The sequence below is a fragment of the Panthera tigris genome, chromosome D3 (genome assembly GCF_018350195.1).
Source record: "Panthera tigris isolate Pti1 chromosome D3, P.tigris_Pti1_mat1.1, whole genome shotgun sequence".
Lineage (NCBI taxonomy): Eukaryota > Metazoa > Chordata > Mammalia > Carnivora > Felidae > Panthera > Panthera tigris.
The window spans coordinates 73,479,133-73,506,322 of NC_056671.1; the positions used below are offsets into that span (position 1 = coordinate 73,479,133).

The 27,190-nt window shown below is 39.4% G+C and overlaps 1 protein-coding gene across 1 annotated transcript in view; it reads right to left on the minus strand.

Moving 5' to 3' along the window:
• The window catches only part of CCDC68 (coiled-coil domain containing 68), a 49,787-nt gene that overhangs the window by 16,921 nt on the left and 5,676 nt on the right, over positions 1 to 27,190 (minus strand). Inside the window, exons 2-8 of the mRNA XM_042962100.1 lie at positions 21,355 to 21,450; positions 18,274 to 18,404; positions 17,081 to 17,167; positions 13,447 to 13,587; positions 12,115 to 12,240; positions 10,171 to 10,299; positions 4,989 to 5,071 (exon numbers count right to left, since the gene is read on the minus strand). Coding sequence (XP_042818034.1) covers positions 4,989 to 5,071; positions 10,171 to 10,299; positions 12,115 to 12,240; positions 13,447 to 13,587; positions 17,081 to 17,167; positions 18,274 to 18,390 — 683 coding nt within the window. The 5' untranslated portion in view covers positions 18,391 to 18,404; positions 21,355 to 21,450. The remainder of the gene's footprint in view (positions 1 to 4,988; positions 5,072 to 10,170; positions 10,300 to 12,114; positions 12,241 to 13,446; positions 13,588 to 17,080; positions 17,168 to 18,273; positions 18,405 to 21,354; positions 21,451 to 27,190) is intronic.

The following is a 27,190-nucleotide window of genomic DNA, read 5'->3' on the forward strand; positions in this document are numbered from 1 at the left end:
TCATTGTGTCCTTCGATGACCCAGAACTCAGACCAAAGGGGAAAAAACAATGGTTTTAGAAGACGGGGCGGGGTGGACCTTACGCTCCTCAAAATATGAAGCTCAGGAAATTTCTCCACCTATTCCATGACGGTGTTACCATAGAAGTCACTGTAGATCAATAAAAACCTGAAAGAGGTCTCAAGTGGAAGAAAATATTTCTAGCAGCATTCTTGAAAACATAGGGCTTTCATTTCAGGCTTATCTGTATTAATACATAGAACAGGGACTAATATAAATCGGAGAAATTCTCTCTTAGGATTGTCCAAATATGTCCAAATATGAAACCTAGTCACCCACTTAAGGTCTTCAAGTGCGGGAATATACTGAAATCAGCTGCCATTTGAGCTCCCTTTAATCTCCGCTCTTTATCTTTCAGTGAAAGCACTCAACCTTAATAAAGAGGTACTAATGCAAAACAGCAGGAAGAAAATATTACAAAGGCCAGGTCTAGAAAAGGATACCAAGCCCTAACAAATATCTGATTCACGCTCTGCCTCCCAGTGTCTCAATATAAATATAAAGTAAACGCTGAAATTAAAATACCTTTGAAAAACTTACACTGGGAAGATGCAGGTGTATTTTTCCCTACTCTTCCCACTGAGTACAACCAAAAACACAAGACGACTCTGGAAGGTGGAGAAGAAGGCAGATCAGCTCAAGACCTGAGAATCCAAGGAACAACACAATGTTGAGTTCTTTGGGTTTTCTTTTTGCCTCATATATCCCAGACTCGGAGCTGAAAAAATCTGCAGCCTGGAAATGCCAATGGGAGCAGACAAAAAAATGCCCCATCAACAAGAGAGGAAAAGCTTGGCCTTATCCTTTTGAGGAGGGGAATTGGGAATCCTCTCTGCATTCAGAGCACCAATCCTATCTTTAACTTGCAGAAATGTAAAAATGAATGGCTTAGCCTTTAGTAATATGGTACCATTATAGCATAAGTACTTGGCGAGAAGCGAACCCTCAATCGCTTTGATGACCAATGTCTGCCAATCACTTGGCCAAAGGAAATTTAATTAATGGAGAATTGTCTCCAGTGTGTCCATTCATCAGGATACTTTAAAACCTATCTTAGGGTTAACTTACACCATCAGAGGGCAACATTATTCAACTGCATTGCCCTCTACTCCAAACTTACAATGGCTTTGACTGAATTGTTTTCTGACATCATGTTATTCTTTTGTAGAGGATTTTTCTGAGGTACAGCTCCTGTGTTTCTCAAAAGGATAACTCTAAAATGGACCTTTGTTATATCACAAGGCAGAGGGACAGGTTGGAAAACTGCCTTCTGCTCATAGACACACAGGGGAATTAGGAAACCAGTTCAAGGGAAAGTCTCCAGAGGTCTCCAGAAATGAAAGAAGGTCAAATATCCTCTATAGCAAAATGAGAACAGACTGCTCTAAGAATTCTAGAACCCAAGCTCCCTAGAGGCTGTGTAATCGCTTCAGTTAGAAACTCTGCTCTCTCCCTAAAAAGCTAAGAATGGATTAAATTAAATAAGGTACCTGGGGTTATTCTATCTGTCAACAGCAAAACACAATACATGTGGTGGTTTATTAGTGATGGTAGTAGAAATATGGACTCAACCTTGTTTTTAATGAGATGCTTCTGCCAAATCTCTTAACTCTCATTAAAAGTAACTGCAAGGGTTAGCATAAGGTATTATAATTATATGTTCATATCCATATACAAAAAAACTGTCACTTTCTCCTGAATTATAAATACCTAAAAGTCATCTTCTTTAGAGATGCTTTTAAAAAATTTTTTTATTAAAAAAAGTTTTTTAACATTTATTCATTTTAGAGAGAGAGCGAGCGAGCATAAGTGGGAGAGGGGCAGAGAGAGAGGGAGACACAGAATCTGAAGAAGGCTCCAGGTTCTGAGCTGTCGGCACATAGCTTGACGCGGGGCTCGAACCCACAAACTGCAAGATCACAACCCGAGCTGAATTGGGACGCTTAACAGACTAAGCTACCCAGGCACCCTGAGATGCTTTTTAATATTAAAAATACCAAGTTAGAACATAATGAATCTTTTCATCAAAATGGCAGAAAGTCATGGCACCCATCAAACCCATCCTGCCTAAGGAAAATTTAATCACCCATACCCCCCTGCTCAGAGGAGCTACCACAGGCTATTTTGGGGGTAAGGGAAGACCACCGGTAGGCCTGGGAGTTGGTGCCTGCCAAAAGGCCATTGGTTAGGGGCACCTGGGTGGCTCGGTCGGTTGAGCTTCCGACTTCCGCTCAGGTCATGATCTCACAGTTTGTGGGTTCAAGCCCTGCATCGGGCTCTGCGCTGACCGCTTGCTCAGAGCCTGGAGCCTGCTTCGGATTCTGTGTCTCCTTCTCTCTCTGCCCCTCCCCCACTCACGCTTTGTCTCACTCTTTCTCAAAAATAAATAAATGTAAAAAAAAATTTTTAAAAAGCCATTGGTTAGATGACAACACAGGGGATGGTTAACATGAGCGATCTGCCCAACAGGAAGTAGTATTAGGCCAGCAGACTCTTTCCTCTGCAATGTGAAAGGAAACTACAGAGAATATAAGCCAGCTGGAGAAAACCACTGAGAAAAGTTAATAAATCATACAGGAAAAACAAAGAGCGAGGAAGAATGAAACTGTAGAACACCCATGACTGAATAGGAGCAACAAAATAATCTGGTTTTTAAAAACACAGTTGGTGCTGATGTGTGGTCCTCCTGTCTTCCCAAGAGATGCATCTTCTTTATGGCCGTATCTATCCAATCTTCACCTGACAGAAATCCTCTTATTTGTGGTAGCTTAACCAAGTCTCTATTGCTTTAACCAAAAGCATCTGACACCTACTGATTTCACTTTCTTGTCATTTAGCATAGTGAATACCTCTACACACAGACAAGTAATAAGGAAGATAAATACTTGTGATGCCTACACTCTATGAAAATTGCATGAGCTTGGATGTTCAAACACCTCTCTAGAAACACAAAACATCCATTTCCCTCAAGATATTTCTAAAACCTCCCTAAGAGCTTTCTGAGAATTCCTTATAACACCTGCTCATATATAATAGAACAGAAAGAATAGCTCAGTTTGGTTTTCAAAATGGCTACACTTTGGGCTCAAAGGCTGACAAAAACCCTATTGTCAATAAAAATCATCTTTAAAGAAAAAATGTCAATCTCAGGTTGTCTGAACTCTTAATAGAAAGCACACAGCACCAGCCAGCAGTCCTGCTACACGGAAAAACTCTCGCAGAAAAAAAAAAAAAAAAAAGATACTCCACAGATTTACTTAGAATTATGAGTATATGTAATTCTGAAGACCTATGGATGTCTTCCACAGTATTTCCTTCATTCTCTACGAGATGCACAGTGCTGTACTTCACTCTCTTAGAAAGTCCCCTGCTGGGGCTCTATGCCTGTACACAAAGAATATGTGTAAACTAATATTAGCGGTATTCCAGTATGTTCTGAATACGTATGTGCAATTGCCAGGGTCAGCCCAGATCTGGACTTCGGCATATGTGGTCCAATACATGGATATGAGCCAGACAGAAGGCAGAAGTTTATGAAAGATGAGAAGAGAAAGACAGTTAACTGGAAAGGAAAGAGAAAGAGAAAAAAAAAACAACAAACCAAAGACTGAGAGAAAGAGAGAGATCTTTGAGTATATATTATTTTTTTTTTAATTTTTTTAATGTTTATTTATTTTTGAGACAGAGAGAGAGACACAGCATGAGCAGGGAAGGGGCAGAGAGAGAGGGAGACACAGAATGTGAAGCAGGCTCCAGGCTCTGAGCTGTCAGCACAGAGCCCAACGCGGGGCTCGAACTCACGAGCTGTGAGATCATGACCTGAGCCGAAGTCGGACGCTTAACCGACTGAGCCACCCAGGCGCCCCTTGAGTATATATTATTGAATAAATGAGAATAAAACTTTGTACATTCTGAGGTTCATAAAAATGCCTGCTATCCTAAGAAGCAACAGGTCCAGATGGGTGAAATAAGACCTTGAAATAGACTTGACTTTGAACATTATATTAGAACATATAACGACAGTGGCAGGTTTAGAATTAGAAGGGAAGGGAGGGGAGGGGAGGGGAGGGAAGGGAGGGGAGGGGAGGGAAGGGAGGGGAGGGGAGGGGAGGGGAGGGGAGGGAAGGGAGGGGAGGGAGGGGAGGGAGGGGAGGGAGGGGAGGGAAGGGGAGGGGAGGGGAGGGGAGGGAAGGGAGGGGAGGGGAGGGGAGGGGAGGGAAGGGAGGGGAGGGGAGGGGAGGGATGGGAAGGGAAGGGAAGGGAAGGGAAGGGAAGGGAAGGGAAGGGAAGGGAAGGGAAGGGAAAAAGTGTGAGGAAATTTTATAGGTAATCAGTTATCACATACATGATGTTCCAGAGGATTTTTTTAACAGCAGTGAAATAATGCAGCAGCTGGGTGATATACATGCTCCACGTCACCCCTATACTAAGGGCTGTACCCTGTAACAGCTTGTGAATTAGGAGTATTTGTAAGTCAGTCCAAAGAACTGAGAATACCTTCAGAGTAGTTCCTTCATTCTCTACAAAGCTGGGGAGCACCACAAAAGAGTCTTACAATTCCACTTGTAGGCTAGCCTGCTTGATGCTGGCTATAGCAGAGACCCACTGACAAAATCAGAAGCATCAGGGGGAATGAAAGCCTCAACAGCAGCCTCTTTAACACCCAGGGTAAACAGGGAGGGAACAGACTCTTTCATTCTTCAGAAGGATTAACCCTGCACCAGTCTCCCTGGACCTCCAGGGAACCCTGCTGCTGATTCCCCAGGGTGGGGGGGCACGTGGCTGTTAATATTAAGCAATCTCCCTTCATCCTGCGCTTTCAGTCTTCCTGTCTCCTTAGAAGGTGGGAGCCTTCTGTACACTGGCCAGTGGACCAGCAGAGGGGAAAGGGATCAGGAACTGCTTTAATAGGAGGCGGATTTGCAAACCTTTTAGCATATGTAGCGTTGGATTGGAGTTGTAGCAGCTTGTTTTCCAAAGACAGTTTTTTTTCTAGCAGTGTTCTCTTTTCCTACGAGAAAATAAGATACAATTTTATTTCCCTGTGTGTGTGTATGTGTGTGTGTGTGTGTGTGTTTGCTAAGTCATTCTTGCAAACTGTTCACAAAAGATGCTTCTTATACTATTAGAAATATGTTTTGAGCTACAGAGTCAATTTTAGCTGTTACAACCCACCCCAGGGAGACCTGGCCAGACATTTTCCTGTGTGGTTTCCAAGTAGCTCGGTGACAGGTCAAGACAGGTTGTCTTTACTCTCCTCACTTGCCTGGAGACTTTTTGCTCCTCTTTCAGTCCATAACCGAAGTGTACCCAGCTCAAACTCCTGCCCCCCTCCAGCCCATCCCAAGTGCAAACTGCCAGCTCGTCTCTCTCTTGGCATTGGCTCTCCCTCTGTTCCACCTGCTTCTCCTACGTGAGACTGAGTGGTTGGTATCCAAGGACACTACTGACCTTATCTTCATAGCCCTACCTGCTCACAGGGCATCTGTCAGAAGGTAGAAAAGTAGCAAATGAATTTTTAGTGAAGGATCAAGGCCACAAGTGATAAAGTCACTTTCTAGTTAGAATACAAGAGAAGTGTTGACATTGAGAAAGAAAAATGTAAAGAAATACCTTAATGCTATTATTAAACCAAACTCTTTCCACTCAAAAGGAATATAACAAGTCCATGAGAAATCAAACTGGGACGGTTGTGTTCTTTTTTATATTGAACGGTAAAGAGATTGGTTGACACTTTACAAGGCTGTTTAAAAGCATTCCGGCTGCAATATTTACACGGGTAAAATACAAGGCAATGTTGTAGAGCAAAAATGCAAGTATCTTGTTGGACACAGACTGACCTAGTTACACTGTGACTATGTAATTTTTGCCAAGGCTTTAACCTTTCTGGGCCTGATCTCTGTTAGGAAAAATTAGCCAAAACTTGGAAATCAAAACAATATATGATTTTAATGTCTCATTGGGTCATTGTTTAATAACCTGACCCAATTCTCATGGAGAATTTCCCTGCGTTTATGACTTCATCGTTTATGATTCGATTAGAGCCCCGACTCTGTGAAGTTGCACGTTCATTTGTAGATTTCTGCCTGGTAGAAAAGAGAAGCCCACAGGTTATGGTTTAATTGCCTCAAAGCATATTAACCAGCCTTGTGTCTAACCTAGTCATCGATTCTATATTCCTTTTTTCAAAATGCCTTTTAATAGCCAGTTTCTCAAAATCTTTTAAACCAGCTTTACCATTTTATTGGTTCCTTATTAATGAATAAGTTGAGTAAAACATCTGACATATATTCATTTTATATTTGTTTGAGTCATGTTTCTTTTTTTTCAGTCATGACTCTTTGAACTTCCCTGAAATTGGGATAATACTACCTATATTGAAATGTTGAGATAATTGGAGATATTATATGTGAAAGGTCCACATGCTTCTCGGACATATATTATGACCTCAGTTTATAATCTGAAGGTGCCAAACACTTAATATCTTATGTGCTATTATTTTTAAAATTTGTATTAACTTTTTTGGATTTTTCCTGTAGCATTCCTGCCACATATGGAAATTTCCCTTGTGTCACCTAGTTGTGTTTAAATTATTTTTGAGGGATCACAAATATGCCTCATAATCTTACTGGGATACTTGGATCATTAAAGAAACACATCACTGATAATATATTTTGATTTTGTAGGGAGGAAAATGGTGTTTAACAAACATCCTAAAGGACTTAACTCTCAATGGATCTTCATAACCAGAGTTCAAGCAGACAAGACAACTGGACAACTAAATGTTCTGCAGTGGCCAATGCTGCAGCATGTAGTTTGGGCTCTTAATGCTTCCTCTCTAACAACACAGAAAATCATACCGCACTGGTTAGCACTTTTTCTCAGAGTGTCCTCTGGAAAAGGAAAGGAGTTCACAGCGCCACCCAGTGGACAATCCACTCTTCTCAAAAAAACGGTACCTCTTGGGAGCTCCAGAGTTCCCTCGTCCTATTGATCAAAGTGGAGTAGACACCAATTCAAATAATTGCCATATGTTAACATCTAAATGATTTAGGAACCGCGTATATCATTTTTATCTGACGCCAGAGAAGACGGGGGCATAATGGAAAGCATTTTGAACTGGTAACTGGAGGACAGTGGAAATCGTTCCTTGCTCCCACTGTCCTCGTTTATAAAATGGTGATGAGGAACTAGGTGGTCTCAAAAGCACCTTTGAGCTCTAAAATTCTAATAGAGCTAAATCAATGACACTGGAAAACAAATATGATGCAACAGAATTGCACTGCTAGCAAAAGGAACATATGCCATATTAAAATGTTCTTATTGGGCGTTTTTGCTGGCTTATCACTATGTTTATGGAATTCATTCTCACTGCATTCCTGATTAAAGTGGGGCAGATGGTGAAGGTTTTAAGCAATGTGTTCATTACCAGCCCTCATACCACTAATGGCTACTTACTGGAGCAGTGGCTTGTTCAAGTGAGTAGAAAATGAATCCTTCTCCAGGGGCCACCCACTACCAGGGCAATATTTATCAACCTTTGTTGGGGGTGTTCATTTTTAATTTTCATTTCTTTTTTCTTTTCGAACTCATGTATTTTCCCTATTAACACAAAAGTCTAGAGTTCCATCTCCTCTCATTCTGATACCACCCCCCCCCAAGGAACCCTTCATCACAGTCTGTTTTCTCAGTAACCTTAAATCAAGATGGTGCCAAGCTTTGTTTCTTATAGTTTTATTTATTCGCTTGTTTGTTTTACAAATATAACACACCTTGAAACTAAAAATATTTTTTAAAAACTCCTGCACATTGCCCTTCTGCTCCATCCCCAACTATCTCTACCTCTCTGAGATTCCAATAGGCTCCACTCTAGGAAATCACTAAACTAGAATATTCTAGAAGGCTACTGCATGACCATGAACCATGGGCATCCTGTCCACTTACTCTGTCACAGAGCACCTAGAGACAGACCACCATTATGGTTCGATATCAAGATAAATGCTAGACTATCACTTCTCAAAAATGCCTGCCAGTATCTAACCTAATCAACTTTATTCTGGAGTACATTCCCCTACCTTCAATAGGGGTTTCTGCCTCCCTGGGGAACCCTAGGAGAATGAATGAAGAGAGATGTGGGAAGTTCCTTGAGTCCCACACAACACAGATGTACTACACTGCAATCTCTACAAAGAGACTATGTCTGGTTCATTCACAAATAGATATCCAGCCTCAAGCTCTGACTGTTACATGTTAAGTCTTCATATGTTTGCTGAATAAACAGTCAAGTGAATATAACCCAGAATTCTGAGATGAACTCACATCCAGTACAGATTTCACGGGGTTTTCTGGAATTATATTCTGCTGTTCTTTTGTTAATTTTCTGAGACTGACAGCTGGCCACTACACCTGACCCAGTGTTACTGGGTATGAGGTGATCACAAGTCCAAATTTAAATGAAAGCTGGTTAATCAGCTCTGTTTGCATTCCAGAATTGTCTTCCTTTCCTAAGTGCAAACATTCTTTGTGATTAGTTTGCTGAACTATTTATTACAGGATAAATATTCTAACGCTACAAAGTATTCATCCAAATGTTAGTTTGTTCAAAATATCATAACTATAAACTGTCACACTGCCTGCAAACCAGCTGCTTGAGGACATTCTAGCCCAATGTATCTGGCTACGGTAAAACATTCCGTAACCCACCCCACAACACAGATGAGCTACGTATTAGTATTACCAGATTCAGTTAAATTTGGATTTATTCAATTCTTTGTGATTGCCTCACAGGAACTCACAAGTTCAACCAAACTCAGTGTTATAAATTAAATTCTTGGGAAATACGTAGAAAAATTAATCAAATTTCCTTTGGCCAGACACCTGAATATTGAAATGTGATTCTTTTGAAGTGACATTTCAAAAGTGACATCAACTCAAGCAGACATAAAACAGAACAAGGCTGAGAAGAGAAGAGGCAAACCAGGGAATCATTATAATAAATATAAAACTTTATTGGGCAATATTTACCAGAAGTCAAAGTCTATATTCTTTTTTTTTTTTTTTTGAGATTTTATTTTTAAGTAATCTCTACACCCAGTGTGGGGCTCAAACTTACAACCTCAAGATCAAGAGTTGCACGCCCTACCAACTGAGCCATCCAGGCGCCCCCAAAACCTATATTCTTATCTACCCCAAATTCAGTTTCAGGTAGCACAATTTTCTATTGGTTTGTTTTGCTACTAAAAACCCAGTATTCCTTGGTTTGTATTCTAAATTCTAAGGAATGCATACTTAAGTTTATGTGCTCACCTTTTGTATATATTTAGAGTGCCAGCTACTACTCACAGGCATACTGCATAAAATTTTTAATAATTTTTGTTCTGTCACTACTCTTCCCTAAGTTGTCTCTTACGGAAGTTCCAATTTCTACACAATGTCTTTTCTTTTCTTTTCTTTTCTTTTCTTTTCTTTTCTTTTGAGAGAGAGAGAGCATGGGAGAGAGACAGCAGAGAGGGAGACAGAGGATCTGAAGTGGGCTCTGCCTTAACAGCAGAGAGCCAGATGTGGAGCTAGAACTCACAAACCGAACCCTCGAGATCACAACCTCAGTGGAAGTCAGATGCTTAACCGGCTGAGCCAGTCAGGAGCCCCAGAATGTCTTTTCTTAATGTGAATTCTATCTGTCCTAATACAGCCACAGAATTTTACAATCCTAAAGTGAACTCAGATGGCCAAAAAATGGATACTTCACTGAGTCTAATACATAGAATTAGCCTATAGCGATCCTCTGTATTATTACTAGGAATAGGCGGACTTTGCGATCATTTCCATTGCTTCCATTCCCAGCCTCGCCTGCTTCCCCTGTCTAAGCCATACATACACTCAAGAGAGAAAGTAACAGTGATATGGGCAGTATCTGTAGAGGTCAATCCATGACAGTACAGATCATATTAAGTGTATAAGGGGAAAAACCAACGTTATTGGGTACTTTCTAAAGTCTCAGTAGTGGCAAAGCGTACTTTCACCTAATGTCTTACTTATTTTAGTGTTATTTTCTTACATTCTCTCCCCAGCCCTGTCAGGAAGAATCCCTTTAATTCTCCATGGGCTTACCTTTTCCATCCTCTGTACAAGGTTCTCCAACTCTGTGATTTGATTATGTTTTTCTTCAAGCTTTTCAGCAACTTGATTCAGATTTTCAACATGTTGTTTCAGTTGTTGTTCCTTTTCAAGTTTGTTAACCTTTGGTCAGAAAAACAACTGTCAAATGATTGTTTTTATTAAATTTATACAGATATTATCTCCCTGTATAATTTTGAGTAGTCCCCAAAATTTAATAATGCACACGTGATTCAAATTAGTGTTTTGAATTTAGTGTTTTCCTTCCAAATAAACCTGATGGGCTACAACAACACTAAACCAATGTAGACTTAATAATATACTAGAATGTTTACATTTGTTACCATAAAGCATGCTACCAGAACTGGTATAAAAAAGAGAGATACTAATGTAAGAAAAGTGAAATTTTTGACTTTTCCTCAATGAAACTTATCTACAACAAAAATAAATCTTACAGGGACATCTGGGTGGCTCAGTCAGTTGAGCGTCCGACTCCTGGTTTTTTGGCTCAGGTCATGATCTCATAGTTCGTGGATTCGAGCCCTGTGTCGGGCTCTGTGTCGGGCAATGCAGAGCCTGCTTGGAATTCTGTCTCTCTCCCCCCTCTCTGCCTGTCTCCTGCTCGTGCTCTCTCTCAAAATAAATAAGTAAACTTAAAAAAATCATGTATGTTCAAGTAAAAAATGTTTTATTTTTAATCAGAAAGTGTCATAAAAGCAGAACAGTGATTCCCCACTGTGTTGGGGGTTATTCCCCAGGCTGACAGCAGGGGTTATGTTAGAGATCATAGATGTGAAGGCTTCATCTGGCTCACTTGCCAGTGTCTCAGCTGACTCCTACAGACATGCACACACACACACACACACACACACACACACACACAGAGTCACTGTTTGTTCCTTTTCCACACATGCACACACACACACACACACACACACACACACACACCACACACACACAGAGTCACTGTTTGTTCCTTTTCCAGTCCTAGAATACATTCTTCAGATAAAGGTTCATTGGTCCTAGAATATATACTTCAGATTTAAAAACAAACAAATATAAAAGTATGCATGTGTGTGTGTGGGGGGGGGGTCTATGATATATATACACACATATATACACATATACATATGTATGCTTTTAAAATATTTTAATTTATATAAGCTCTATATTAAAATATGAAATATGTAGGGGTGCCTGGGTGGCTCAGTTGGTTAAGTGTCCAACTTCAGTTGAGGTCATGATCTCATGTTTTGTTAGTTCAAGCCCCACATCGGGATCTATGCTGACAATGTGGAACCTGCTTGAGATCCTCTCTCTGTCCCTCCCCACTCACATGTGCTCTCTCTCTCTGTCAAAATAAACATTAAAATTCTTAAAAAAAATAAAATATGAAATACATATTTTAAAATATAAATGTACACATACATAAATTTTTTGTTTATTTTTTTTTAATTTGAAGAATGTATTCTAGGGTCAAAACCATTTTGAAACCATTGATCTAGCCCAACTCGTTCATTGTGGAGACAAGGAAACCCAACTGCAGAGAGGCAGAATGACTCTTTCTAGGTCATCTAGTTAGTCAAAAGCAGAACCACGAGAGGAGTCCCTGGCCAGTGTTACCTGGCACAGCCCTGATTTCCAGGCAGGGTGGCACAGCCTCCTCCCACCTGTGCTCCAGAAGGCTCTGGGCAAGGGTGGCAACATAACAGCTCAACAACATGCAGGTACCAGGCTAAGCAAGGGTGTGGGGAGACCAGCACAGAAGATGGGCATCCTGCCCAAGGCTTGCCAAAGTCACGAGGCCATTGCTTACTTCATGTCTAACCCCCCAAAAAGAGAGGCATGAACCGACACCACACACACGCACACACACACACACACACACACACACACAGGGGTGTTAATTCTCCAGTGAACCAGCTGCTAACTCAGTACCTTGAGGAAGTGTTTATCATCCTCATGTTTCTTTCTAACTTCTTCCGACTGTGTTTGGTAGATTTCAAATAACCTCTGTGCCACGTTTCTCAGAGCCGCCGCTCCTGCTTCTCTGGAAGCTTCCAGCTAGGAAAAGAGGTCACTGTGTTATGTTTTGACATTTACAATAAAAAGGGTTAAAGGCAGAACAGTTTGGCAGGCAATTAAAAGCAGAAAGGCTGGGGGCGCCTGGGTGACTCAGTCGGTTAAGCATCCGACTTTTGGTTTCGGTTCAGGTCATGATCTCGGAGTCATGAGATGGAGCCCTGAGTTGGGCTCCACACTGAGCATGAAGCCTGCTTGGATTCTCTCTCTCCTCTCTCTCTGCCCCTCCCATGCTCACACATGCTCTCTCTCTCTCTAAATAAATAAATAAATAAATAAACTTTAAAAAAAAGGTTGTAACTGTACCATTTGCACCCTCCTAGACAATGGATAGGAGTAAAGACACTATTATCTGGTAAGAGGAAAATGTAAAATGAGAAGCAGCCTATTTAGGGAAACTGTCATGCAGAAGGATTTGCACTGGCCAGGCCAAAGCAAAGCTCCACAGCCCATGTCCAGCATTTAGAGACTGCACCCTTCCAAGAGTTCCACGGTGCCTTATCAGCTTATACACTTATTTACAGGTGTTTTATCATCGATGCCCACAACAGTACTAAAATATGCATTTTCCTAAAATAGCGGTGGGACAAGAAGGAAGTATGAAGGGCAATAAAGCTGAAGTGTCATGCATCTCTCAAGGATTTAACTTAAAGAAATAAACAGGGATGGCCACAAAGATTTACCGTCATTGCAAGGACTGCATACATAATAAACCAAAACAAACAAACAAGCAAATAAATAAATAAATAAAGCATTCAACAATGGATTAATCAAGTAAAATAGAGAGACCTTTGACTCTGAGTGCTCTAATTAATATTTATTAAACATGAAAGCCTTTAAAAATTTATTTAGTACGAACACTTCACATGAGACCTATTTAAGGGTAACGACACCATATTAACTACAAGTACAGTATTGTACAGCAGGTCTCTAGAACAGACTCATCTTGCACGGCTGGAATTTATACCCGTTGGATTTTTGTGAGATCTGATTTTCAATAGTAAAAACAGTCTCCAAAATAAACCCGTGGGATTTATGAAATGGAAAAGTGTTTCTCTACATTAGCTGAGCATACTTCTGGGTCTACGGATACATAAGGATGTCTGTCCGCTCTCACACATCCATGAAACCTACTGTCTCAAAGGCCTAACACTACAAAAATTTAGAAATTTCTCCCAGCAACCATACCTTGATTTTCAAGACTTCATTCTCTTTGTTCATTTCTAAGAGCTTCAGGTCTTTTCCTTTCATCCTTTCCACGAGCAGATGCAAACTGCAATACGAGGGATCCATTTCAGAACCAGAGCCGCTGTGAATGTTTGGGCAGTGCTGAAATGAATAAACATGAAAATCAGAAACCTTACTATTTCTTTCCTCTACAAACTTTGACAGCAACAATTGTCGCTCACTATTCCATATGCCAAAAAAAGATCCAGGTTGGCACAAAATAAATCCTTTGACTTTCGAATACCAATGAAGAATTCTAATTGAAGTGGCTGGCCTCTATATTTGCTCAAATTTGATTAGATTCTTAGATTAAAAGGAGGTAGACGTACATCTTTTGTACCTTTTATATTTCCTACAGTTTTAAATTCTTTTTTGAAAGTTTATTTATTTATTTTGAGAGAGACGGACAGACAGACAGATAGAGGCAAGGAGGGGCAGAATCCCAAGCCTGCACTGTCAGTGCAGAGCCCGATGTGGGGCTTGAACTCACAAACCGTGAGATCAAGAGCCAGACAACTGACTGAGCCACCCAGGCACCCCATTCCTACTGTTTTAAATATACCATTAAGTCATTTTTTAAGAGCTAAATGGTATCTACAAGGCCAGTTGTCTTTTTCTCTTTTTTAATCTAAGTCGTAGACATAAATGCATTTTGCTTATATTGTATTACAAACTAACACAATCAGACTTAAGAGTTACAATACATAATATTCAATGTTCAATGATGCCTACTGCAATCACCACATAGTACATTTCCAGAGATGTCGGGACTGAATGTTACTGCCTGTGTGACTCCAAGTAAACTCTAGCCTACTGAAAATACACTTAGAACATAAAATAAATCTCATCTGGAATCAAGACATGTGGAAGTGGAAAGGGAATATGAAACCATCTAACTCAATTACATCAATGTTGCAGATATGAAAAATGAGGTACTGAGCCCAAGTTTACATAGTAAGTAAGTGGGAGAGCCCATGATACAGCTTCTTGCGTATCTATCCTATGCTTTCTGCTCTTCCAAATTATTTCAAGATGCACCAAGGAATTATACAATTCTCCATAGCCTACAATTATATAATTAAAAAATAATAACTTCTATTTTTAGTAAGCATCTATCATGTGCCAGGTAATCTTTTAGATGTTTTGTAAATACCCCTTTGTCTGAATGCTTAAAACGCTAGAAGGCACTACGTCCACTATGTCCAGATGAGAGTTTCACTAAGAAGTCCAAGGTTATACCTAAAATAAATACCAGAACCAGAATGAGAATCCAAGCTTGTTTAACAAAGCCAATATTCTTTCCAATACAAAATATGGGCTACATTAACAGAAATAAAAAAACAAAAAAGAAGGGGGGGGGTACCTGGGTGGCTCAGTCGGTTGAGTGACTCAGTCGGGTGACTCTTGGGTTGTGATCCCATGGGTCAGACTCATGGGTCATGATCCCATGGTTTCATGAGTTCAAGCCCCACGTCAGGCTCTCTGCTGACAGTGAGGAGCCTGCTTGGGATTCTCAGTCTCCCTCTCTTTCTGTTCCCCCCGACCCCACCACTCATGCTATCTCTGTCTCTCTCTAAATAAATAAATCAACAACAACAACAAAAAGAATATAGTGTTTTAAAACACACACGCAAAGATACAAAACAGAAATATAGTCACCATAATTCTGTCATGGTTTTTTTTCTATTCCAGACCCTACTCTATACTCTTACTCTCTCTATATAGAGTAGGAGTTATTTTGGTTTTTACTTTGTTAAAGAATACTTGCTGGGAAGACTCTAGTAGAAGGTAGATTGTGGGCAGCAGTAGATACCTACAAAGGTCATGGATCAGTGCATCTCAAACTTTAATGTGCATATGAATCACCTGGTGAGAGATCTGGTTAAAATGCAGATTCGAATTCAAGAGATCTGGGGTGGAGCTCCAGATGCTGCCTTTCTAAGGAGCTCACCAGGGGCACCTGAGTGGTTCAATCCCTTAAGGTTCCAAGCTCAGGTCATGATCTCACGGTTCGTGAGTTCGAGCCCCATGTCAGGCTCTGTGCTGATAGCTCAGAGTCTGGAGCCTGCTTCAGATTCTGTGTCTCCCTCTCTTTCTGCCTCTTCCCCCCTTTTTCTCTCTCTCAAAACTAAATAAACATTTAAAAAAAATTCTAAGGAGCTTCCTGATACTGCTGCTGCTGCTGGGACTACAGCCCTCACCTTAAGAGCAACACAGCCCTAGATCATTATGGCTAGATTCCTACAGGGACACTGTTCAGATATTGCAAGGGGCAGGGGGTAGGGGGCGGTGGGGCAGCAGCTACTTAGATGCTGGTACTTGTCTGCTGACCATCTGAGATTTGAGATGACCAGGGCAGACACATTGGCAACACAATTCATGTCCATTCCTAAGAAACTACTCCTATCAAGGTCACCAACAACCTCCCCATTGTTATATCCAATGGTCAAGGTTCAGGCCTAAATTTACTTAGCTCATAGGCACCATTTGACATAGTGGCCGCTCCCCACTTTCTGAAACCTTTTTTTCACTTGTCTTCAGTGCCTCCGCCCTTTCCTGTTTTTTCTTCTAATTTATTAGCTTCTTTCCCAGCCTGATGTGATGCTTCTCCTTCTTCTCCTTCTTAAGTGTTGGGTATCTCGGAACTCAGTGGTCAAATTTTCTGTTATTCCTATCTACACTCACATACTTGGTGATCTCCTCCAACATCAAAACTTTAAATGCCATCCTTATTCCCAAAGTCTCTGCCCTATGGCCTAGACCTTCTAGCCCAGACCTCTACCTTGAAACCCAGAATCAGATACTCAGCACCCAACAGAAACCTCCACTTAGAGGTCTAATAAACAACTCAATATAACCAAAATGGAATTTTTTATCTGTCCCATCATTCACAAACATTAACCTTTTTTTCCAGTTCTGAGCACTTACTTTAAGAAAACATTTGGGGCTGGTTGTGTTAGTTTGGGAGGTGGAGAATGATGAAGGGAACTATGTTTATGCCTCATATCCTGTGTTCTGCTTTCTCTGTGGCCATACTACATAGTGAGCAACACTGACATTGACAAGGTGCACTTGGCTCATATGAGCTCTAACCTGGCATAATCCAAACAAGGCTAATATAGATTGCTTAATGTTAGGTATATAAAGCCAGCCACAAGAGAAAGGGTGCATTTAAGCTTATCAATTGTCTAATCACTCGACCAAATGGCCTAATAGCTTCAACTCTGTGTCCACTGGTGTGACTGAGGTGAACCTAAAAGCTTGTACCTCTATCAGTTTTTTTGGAAATGTTGCTGCCATATATCCTGACTGGGCTGACATCTCCTCATATACTTTAGACAAGTAAGCCCCATTTAGAATATTCAAGAAAGGTCCAGTCATTGCAATCTGAGGCTACTAATAACATCTGTGGTTAAATATTTCATACAAATGCCTATTAACATCTTCAGATACCGACAAAATATTTAACGCTCAACATTCAAAGCTTCAAAGAATAATTTAATAATTATCTTAAAAAGTTATTTAAATTAAGTTTATACTGTTTTATGTTTATTTACTGAAGGAATAAAGTGGTACATGTGAGTAAATTCATTACCTTTGTTTCTAGTTTGTGATTTGTACTGTTACGTCCTACTTCGTCTTTAAAAATTTGATTTCGGATCTTTTCCAAAGTAGTTCGGATCTAGGAGAAAAAAAAATATTCTATTTTTTTTTTCAAAGGCATTTAATGCCAAACACTTCTTTCTTTATACCAGCTACAGTATACCTGATTTATCTAGAAAGTAAGACAAAAATAACTACCACCAACCTGACTTGCATTTAGGCTAATATTGTTTAGATTGCAGAAAATGAGCATTTGGTCTTTATAATTCTTTCTCAGTCAAACCTAAAATATAGCCTAGTTGAATATTATACTATAAAATAATTACTGTATAGTAATTAGTATTTAATACTATTTAGTTCTATTTTTCCTATGTAGTAATTTAGTACTAATTTACTATTTAGTAATTACTATAAAACAATTACTATTTAGTAATCACTACAAAATAATTACAGCTTAGTAATTATTTTGTAGTAATTACTAGCTAGTAATTACTGGAGAATAATTACTATTTAGTAATTACTACAGAATAATTACTAAGAGAAGATCATACAAATTTATGCATGAAATATAAGTTCCATGTCTTATTGACCTATGGAATTGCAAGACACTCAAAGATGAATTAATTGATCTGAATAAGTTACAAACTGTCTATTTCCAAATTTTTCCATCTGTTCTAAGAAACAGTTCATAAAAAATATATAGTTTTGTCAGTCATTATCATTGGATTCTCATAAGATTTCACATTTTTAATGAAGTAACATGCCAACATGTAGTCATTGGGGACAACAACCCTGAGCTGTGAAAAGGAACCAGGTCAGGAGAGACAGAGGCTCAGCAAGACACATAAACATCTACTTGGGAACATAGTATCAGCACTCATGAAACATCTGAGAAATGATATAAAACAGTAAGAAGTGCAGAGGTGAATAGTGTGGGGCAAATTAAGTGCTGACAGGTATTCTGAACCCTTTTGGCCCATTATTCAATTTTACTCCACATGTGGGAGCAGAGGTTCATATCCTCAAGAGAAGTTTACCAAACGTGTTGAAATTTCAACTATCAAGATTGTCCTTTGCCCAATGTGTCCTCACCTGTTCTATGGAGGGAGAAACAAAGCCCACCAATCCAAATTAGGTTTCATTTAAAAAAATCATATGCTGATATGATTTCCAGCACCTGCATACCTTTTTCACATATTCAGTCTCTTCAATAATCTGAGCTGATGTGGACTCATACAAGGCAGAATTATCTTCTATTTTACCCCTTGGGGGGACCTCTGTGGTTACGGTTACTGTTGTCATTGTGAATTCTGGCTCTAGGAAAACATAAATCAGTTAGACAAAACTAACTTCTTTGGTGATATGATATAATACGGTTCATAAACTAAAAGAAGGTCTATATTAGCACTGTAATGAAATATAGTACAAAATCTTATAAATTATTGATATCTGTATATATCCATAAATCTAGGAATTAATATAAAAACAATACCAGCTGAAGCATTCACTGATTAGAAGTGTAAAAATCAAATTATCTGAGAAGGAAAAATGTAAAGTGTTTTTTTTTTTAATTCTACATCACATTGGACTGTACGACCTCATGAGTAGGGACCACAACTTATTCATCTTTATATTCTAGCACATTGTTAAGTGCTTAATAAATTACTGTAGAACTAAAATCATATATTATAACAAAATCATATGTATATATCACATATATAAGTGATATGTACCTGTATAAATATATGTAAGTGATATTTACATATATACACATATATCTATATTAATGATATATACATCTATATACACATATGTATATAAGTGATATATGTGTATATACATACATACATATGTCACTTAGATACAAATATATTCATGTATATATCACTTATATACAATATACATTATACTTTATTTATCTCTCAATAGCTGTAAAGGTCATCTATGGGAGAACTATTTATAACAGAAAATTATTGGGAAAAGCCCAAATACCCACGAAAAGAGGACCAGTTGAATAAACTAGCTACTGCAATGGAGTCTTCCCCAGGATGCATTATTCAATAAAAAAGCATGGTTCAGAAAAGGAAATATAAAGGATACATAGCATCAAATTTCTAAAAGAAGGGAGAGGTGGATAGAAAGGGAAAACCTGTGATTTAAGTTTTGACATTGAACAATGTAATTATTCTACCTAATTATAAAATAAAACTAAATTAAAAAGAAGATGAAATCGTTCAAGATAAGAAATAAAACAAATGAATATATCTGTATATCAGGTTGGTGACATATCCACATGAATTATTTGAAGTGACTTTAAAACAAACCCAGGGACTATTTATCCCAGGTGAGCTATGCCCTAAGAATAGAAAGAATTGCAAAACAATTGGGGTGCCTGGGTGGCTCAGTCAGTTAAGCATCTGACTCTTGGTTTCAGCTCAGGTCATGATCTCATGGTTCATGAGTTCAAGCCCTGCATTGGGCTCTGTTCTGGCAGTGTGGAGCCTGCTTGGGATTCTCTCTCTCTCTCTCTCTCTCTCTCTCTCTCTCTCTCTGCCCCTCCCCTGCTTTCTCAATCTCAAAAAAAAGAAAATTGCAAAACAATCTTAAACTACACTCACTAATAATATTGTTAGTGGAAATATCGGAGTTGCAATTTTGAAACGAGTATATGCACATAGATGCATAATGTAGAATAAAGCCACAAAGCCATTGTCTTAACATCATTAGGAACTAAGATTTTGAGCATAAGAGAAAAAAACCCTACAATTATAACAAAAAATGTTCTGTAAAAACCTTATAATCCAAACTGAAATTATGTGTATAAAATAATGATTTATCTTCCTTTAAAAATGTATATTCCAGGTTTGGACACTCCAAAATTTAGAAATACAAGCAATTAATACTCCCAGTGCCCAGACTGTGTTCCCAGTACCATTTTCTACAAAAAGAAACCACAGCCTCTTGAACGATTAAACTTTGGACAAGAAACGTACAAAGTGATTTCGAGATGTCTTGCTATACCAGAAGGCAGAAAGTGATCAAATACTACTCACATAAGACACAAAAATCAAGCTGACAGAGGAATGAATAAAAGAAAGATTGAAACATATAAAAAATTTTGAAGGGCCCCTGTGTGGCTCAGTCGGTTAAGCGTCTGACTCTTGGTTTTGGCTCAGGTCATGATCTCACGGTTCATGGGTTCGAGCCCTGTGTTGGGCTCTGAGCTACTGGTGTGGGGCCTGCTTGGGATTCTCTCTCTCTCCCTCTCTCTCAAAATAAATAAATAAAAACTAAAAAAAAAAGAATTTCTACTAATAAATCCAAATGGACTGATGGAATTAGAAGACTACATTTTGCAATCTCTTAGGAGGTAATGGATCTAAACAATAAATATCAACCAGTCCTAAAATCATTAGGTGAGAGGTTGATGAAGAATGCATTAACCTGGGGTACCACACTAATCAATCTTAACATAAGTAGAAAGAGACAACCAGGTACTTTGTCCTCTAGATGTGGTACAATCATAAGTAGAAAGCATCACCCACAAAGTATGCTTAAAAAAAAAAGTGAACTTGAATCTGATCAAGCCTCTATATCTAAGGACAGTGAGTATCTGAATAAGAGGGAAATGTTCAATGACTCTACAAAGGTGAAGGTTGCGATCGGCCAAATCCCAATTATGTGAAATTTTACAGGAAAATAACTAGTTCCTTCCACAAATTACATAAAGGAAGATGGGGGAGAAGAGAAGGAAAATTGCTATAAATTAAGGCTCTTAAGAAACATGTGACCAAATGCAATATCTGGATCTTCTTTGGCTCTTGATTCAAATAAACCAGTTACATAAAGTCATTTTTGAGATGACTGGGAGGATTTTAACACTGACTGGATAATAGATGATGTTAAAGAATCACTAGTTTTGCTAGGTATGATATTAGAATTATGATAGGTCTTTTGAAAGATCTTTTCTGTTAGTCATAGAGACTGAAATATTTGCAGGTAAAATAATATTACATTTGCAATTGCTGTAAAATGCTCTAGTAGAGAAAAAAATCTGGTGGGGTAAAGATGAAAGAAGTTTGGCAAAATGCAGGGAGTTGTTGAAGCAGGCAAGGGCACACTCCTCTATTTCTGTTTGAAATTTTCATAATAAATAGTAAAGAACAAAAAAAAATAAAATAAGTAAAACGAAATGCCCTGTGAGGTAGGATTATTCATATCACTTTGCTGATAAGGAAGCCAAGACTCCCGTAGGTGGTAACTTACCCAAGGTCACAGTAAAACTAACAGAGCTGTAACTCAAGCCTTTGTCTTCTGGACACCAAGTTCAAGGGTGTTTCCATCACATTAAGCCTGGCTTCCCTAGTGAGAAAAAAAAAAACACCAAAATTTTTTATTTTTTTTATTTTTTAATATATGAAATTTACTGTCAAATTGGTTTCCATACAACACCCAGTGCTCATCCCAAAAGGAAAAACACCAAAAATATTTAAAATTTATCAATGACCTGTGCTGTTAAAGCACACAAAGAATTTTCATATTTTTTGCTAGCATCATTTTAAAACCAGATAGCTTCTGGGATAACTCAAAGTCCTGTGTTTATCCTTTAATCTTCAATGAAATTGACAGAGTATGCCAAGAATTTTCCATTTTATCATAAATCCTCTTAGCCACAATGGCTTCTATTTGTTTTGCCTGAAGTTGATTTGGCAGCTGCAATTCAGCAAGTCTTGTTTGCAGTCTGTGAGTGGAGGTGCCTCTGGTACTTAGTCCTCTGACATCTCTTCTGGGATGAAGTTCTTGGTCCCCAAACAGCATTTAAATGAAACTTGAAATAAAAGCAACATCTACAGAGACAATAAATAGTGTGTCTATAAACTAGAAAGGCACGGTCAGCAAACCATGTGAGCCCAGTCTGGCTTCCCACCTACTTGCAAAGCCTAGGAACTAACAATGGTTCTTACAGCTTTTAATGGTCCAACACACACACACACACACACACACACACACACACACACCAAAAATCAAAACAAGAACAACATTTTGTGACGCATGAAAACTATATCAAGTGCGGATTTCGTGTCCACAATGAAGGTTTACGATAAACACAGCCATTCATTTACATAGTGTCTGTGCTTTTGCTTTCACAGTGGAGTCGAGTGGTTCTGACAGGGAAAATATGTGGCAAGCAACATCTCAAATATTTACGATCTGGTCCTTTACAGCAAAAGTTTGCTGCCCCCTGGGTTAGGGTGTAGCACAACCTGTGGGAAAATATAGGCAAGCAGAATAATCAGTTGGGCCTGAGTTCTGTTTTGTTCTCCAGTTCAGTCCCCCTTGATCTATGGTCCCAGTTGATTGATTTGCATTCTTTTTTTTCTTTTTAGTGCATTACACACTGTGTACATTAACAAATGATAAGGGGCATTTCAGAACAGGAATTAACCACTCTTCAGAAAGGGTTCTGATGGATTCTCACAGTCTTTCATAATTTGAAAATCACATTGGGCCTCATGTTATATATCCTAAATACACTCTCTTTCATGCCTTTTATTCTTTTTTTTTTTTTAATTTTTTAACATTTTATTTATTTTTGAGACAGAGAGAGACAGAGCATGAACAGGGGAGGGGCAGAGAGAGAGGGAGACACAGAATCGGAAGCAGGCTCCAGGCTCTGAGCCATCAGCCCAGAGCCCAACGCGGGGCTCGAACTCACGGACCGCGAGATTGTGACCTGAGCTGAAGTCGGACGCTCAACCGACTGAGCCACCCAGGCGCCCCTCATGCCTTTTATTCTTAATATCAAGGAATTATGCTCCTTAATCATTGATATTTCTCAAATTATCGTATCTCCTCCACTCACTGGTTGGGCTATCTTAAACAAGTTACATAAAATTTTAGCCTCGACTTACCTGTATCTGTAAAATAGAGGTAAAACACCTACCTTTGTAATTTTTTAAAAGTTTATTTATTTATTTTGAGAGAGTGAGAGCACGAGTGGAGTAGGGGCAGAAAGAGAGGGAGAGAGAATTCCAGGCAGCACAGAGCCTGACACGGGGCTCGAACTCACAAACTATGAGATCATCACCTGAGCAGAGATCAAGAGTCAGTTGCTTAACCAAGTGAGCCACCCAGGCACCCCTCTGAGCATTTTTTTAAAATGTTTTATTTATTTTTGAGAGAGAGAGAGAGAGAGAGAGAGACAGAGTGTGAGCAGGGGAGGGGCAGAGAGAGAGGGAGCCACAGAACCTGAAGCAGGCTCCAGGCTCTGAGCTGTCAGTACAGAGCCTGACGCGGGTCTGGAGCTCCTGAACCACAAGATCATGACCTGAACTGAAGTCAGTGGCTTAATGACTGAGCCATCCAGGTGTCCCTGAGGGTTTTTTTTTTTTTTTTCAGTTTGTTGGTTGCACAAGGCACTAATGGACAGTAATGGTTAATATGGTCACTCCTATTATTTTATATTATTAATAACCACAGAAGATGTGCAGCCTATAACAGAGGGGCAGTTCATGCTTATCTGGTTGCAAAGTTTATATCCAACTCTATTCAAATGTTCTCTCTTTGATTCAGGAAATTTTTGCGCCCTTGATTTGTATAAAGAAGTCCAAGGGGAGCTTAATCCAGCAAAGTCCAAATTGCCATATGGCATTACCATCCTGGGGAAAATCCATCTTAGCATTTGATTTCTGCCAGGAGTAGATTAGGCAGATAAAATTTTCAAAACAAAACACAATCAGTTAATTAAAGCGAGAAAAGAATTTTATTTGTTTTATGCTAGAGTGACTGAAGAGAGCTTCCAATTGGCATCGTGCCAAAAGGTGTTAGTTTCTAGATCAGGGCTTTTTGAGCAGGGCTCCCAGGAGGAAGGAGTGGTGCTAAGTAGACAGGGCTTTGCCACCTCCACGTGAACCAAAGCAGTTCTGCTTTGTTCTGTCACACACTGAATTGTTCTACGAGGCTTTCTGTGAAGAAAGAACATTCTACAACTCGGCACTCAGCAGCTGTGTGACCTTGGGCAAGTTTCTTAACTTCTTTGTGCCTCGGGTTCCTTAGTAAAATTCAGATAAAATTAATAATGAATAATGATAGAAATAATAAACAATATGAGGTTGTGAATTAACATTTTCCAAGCACTTAAAACAGCACCTAGCACATAATAAATGATTTGTATGTGTTTGTCCAATGAGTAAATAAAATATGTATCCATTATCCACAATGACTGCTGGTAAGCAATCTGAGTAGTAGAGAAGAAGAACCAGGTAATATTTCAAACAGTCTGCAGACTGAGCGGGCTATAAAGGAAAATCTGCTTCTGGGATTTTAAGACTGGCAAATCCACGGTATTGGTTCTTTCTCAATAACACATCAATAATTCATCACCTGATTAAGCTAACATATAATGAGTAGTTTACAGTGTATAAAGCAATTCATAAGCATTAATTGTAATCTGTGTGATCAACCAACACATCCATGGGCGCCCAGGATAATGTAACTAAACCTACTTCTCTATTTAATGACATAAGAATGGCTTATCCATTATACAATAAACACATCAAAGGCCCTGTTGTGGAGCTGAATTTTGCTCCCTCCCCATTCCTATGTTGAAGTCTTGACCCCCAGTATCTGAGAATGTAACCTTATTAGGAAATAAGATTATTACCGATGTAATTAATTAAACGAAGTCACACTGGAGTAGGCTGGGCCCTTCATCCATCATGACTGGTGTTTTTATAAAAATTTGGACACAGAGGTACACAGGAGAATGCCACATAAAGTTGAAGATAGAGAACAAGGTGATGCTTCTACCTGCCAAAGAATACCTTAAAATTGCAAGCAAACCACCAGAAGCTGGAGGAAAAACATGGAACAGACTCTTCCTCACAGCCTCGGAAGACCCCACCCCGACCAACACCTTGACCTTGGGCTTCCAGCTTCCACAACAGTGAGACAAGAAATTACTACGTTTAAGCCACTTAGCTTGTGGTACTCTGTCAGAGCAGTCCCAGGAAATGAATACGGGAACTGTTTATATTCTAGAGATGCTAACAAAGGTAACCTTTGATTGATTAATTCATATATTGAATATTCATTAGAATACAGCTGTGTCGGGTGCTGTGGCCACAGAAGTGCACCAGACACCCTGCCTTCTCGGGACTTTCAGTACGGAGAGGAGACAGACATTGAACAAACCAGTGAATACACAGGGAATGTAGCGAGAGGCGGGTGACAAGAGTGATGGAGAAAAGTCGCGAAGGGTAACAAAATAAAAGGAGGTGCTGTTTTGGGTCAGTGGTGAAGGAAGGCCCATCTGAAGAGGCGGCATTCAAGCAAAAGACTTGACTAAAAAGACTGAATTTGTGTGGCCACCTGGGAGAAGAGGATGCCAGGCAAAGCGGGGAGCAAGAGAAAGGCTGGAAGTTGCTTGGAATAATGTTCTTGGAACAACAAGGTATGCAATGTAGCCTGCCACTTCTTTTTCTTTTCTTTCAATGTAGCAGGGATTTTTTTTTTTTTTAAGACTGAAACTTGTTAAGACTTCCAGTTGACTAGAGGAGGTGTCTCCTTAGCTACTTCAAACAGGTCTACTCCTGGCTGGTATGGCTCTCTCAAGGTTGAAGGAAAGGCAGGGTGTAGCAAAGTGCGGGAGAAAGTGTGCCACAAGGCATATGCAACTGACTCCAGGTCCGTGCACAGAAGGGACAGTAAAATTCAGCTGACTGCACAGCGGTATTCTCAACTCACTTCTATGGGCGTTACCTGAAAGGCACCATGGTGGATACGTGCGTGTTTTGACTGTCCAGCACTTGAATCTCCTCCCCAGATTATGTGGAATCACACCTGTATGAGTCTTTGCAGGAAAGATCCCTTACTTGTTCTTCCTCACTCCCTGGGGCTGGAGAAAGTGAGCCACTTGAGTGCTCCCATCTGGAAACAGCACTCAGGGATTGGCCCTTGGCATGTTGAAGCTGGAGGCAGTGAAAGCCCCATAATTCTCCTGGGAAGGGAAGGAGCCTGGCATAGAGCGGGGCTTTGTGTCCAGATGGCAGCAACACCAGTGGTGGTATCTAGGGACCAGTGGTGATGCCAGGACTCTATCTTACTCTCGTGACAGACTGATCTTTGATCAAGTACCAGCACACTGGATTCTTCCATTTCCAAACCAGTAAGCTCCTTTTCAACTTAAGTTGTCTAGAATCAATTCGCTTAACTGACTGGTTTGCAACCAGGAGCCCCGACTGGTTTTAGCACAGTTTCTGAGTTGTCAGTTTCTCGGTTCTGAGCTAACAATATTGAATATTGTTTCATCATTCTTGGTCACTATTGTTTGGAGCTTAGATATTAGAAACTGAAAAGGCAAGTTGCAATAAAAGTGAACAAGGGTAATTAGGTTATGTGAGGGAAAAAAGCTAACATATCTCCAAGCCCTTGGCGAGACTGACCGTGTGCTGAATATTAAACAGCACACCTGTTCTGCAACTACATTACACAGCACAATGGTGACATCCAGTGTCAGCTGGCTAAATCTCAGGTGACTGTGCAGTTTACCTGAACATAACAAAGAGTATTTCAAAAGCCATGCATGTTAACACTGAGCTCAAGTAATAATAACATTGTTTTCAAGTAATAATCTAAGATTTTTTAAGCAGAATTAATTTTACTCATTTGTGACACTCATATGTATACAAACATGTATCTACATCATGACCCATGCTATAGAAAGCTCTTAGATATGAAATAAAAGCTATTTCATTTTTTAAAAGGATCGAAACATTGGCACAAATAAAATATACAAATAAGTGCAATTGACAGACACTGTGCCATTTACTAAAAATCATTTTCCCTATATTGTCAAAATTGATCATTACAATATACTGTGCTATATCTATTATCTGTATATCTGTGGCTATATTTAAATCCACCCATATACATAGGTATAATGCAACCAAGTCACAGAAAAGTGATATCAGTTTTTCAGGGTCATAAACTGACCTCTCCACTTGAGCCCAGATGAAGTGACCTTAAATCCAGGTATCTTTGTAATGAAATAATCTATCTTCATAGTTCATTGGCATAATTTGAAATTTTGAAAACAGCTGAG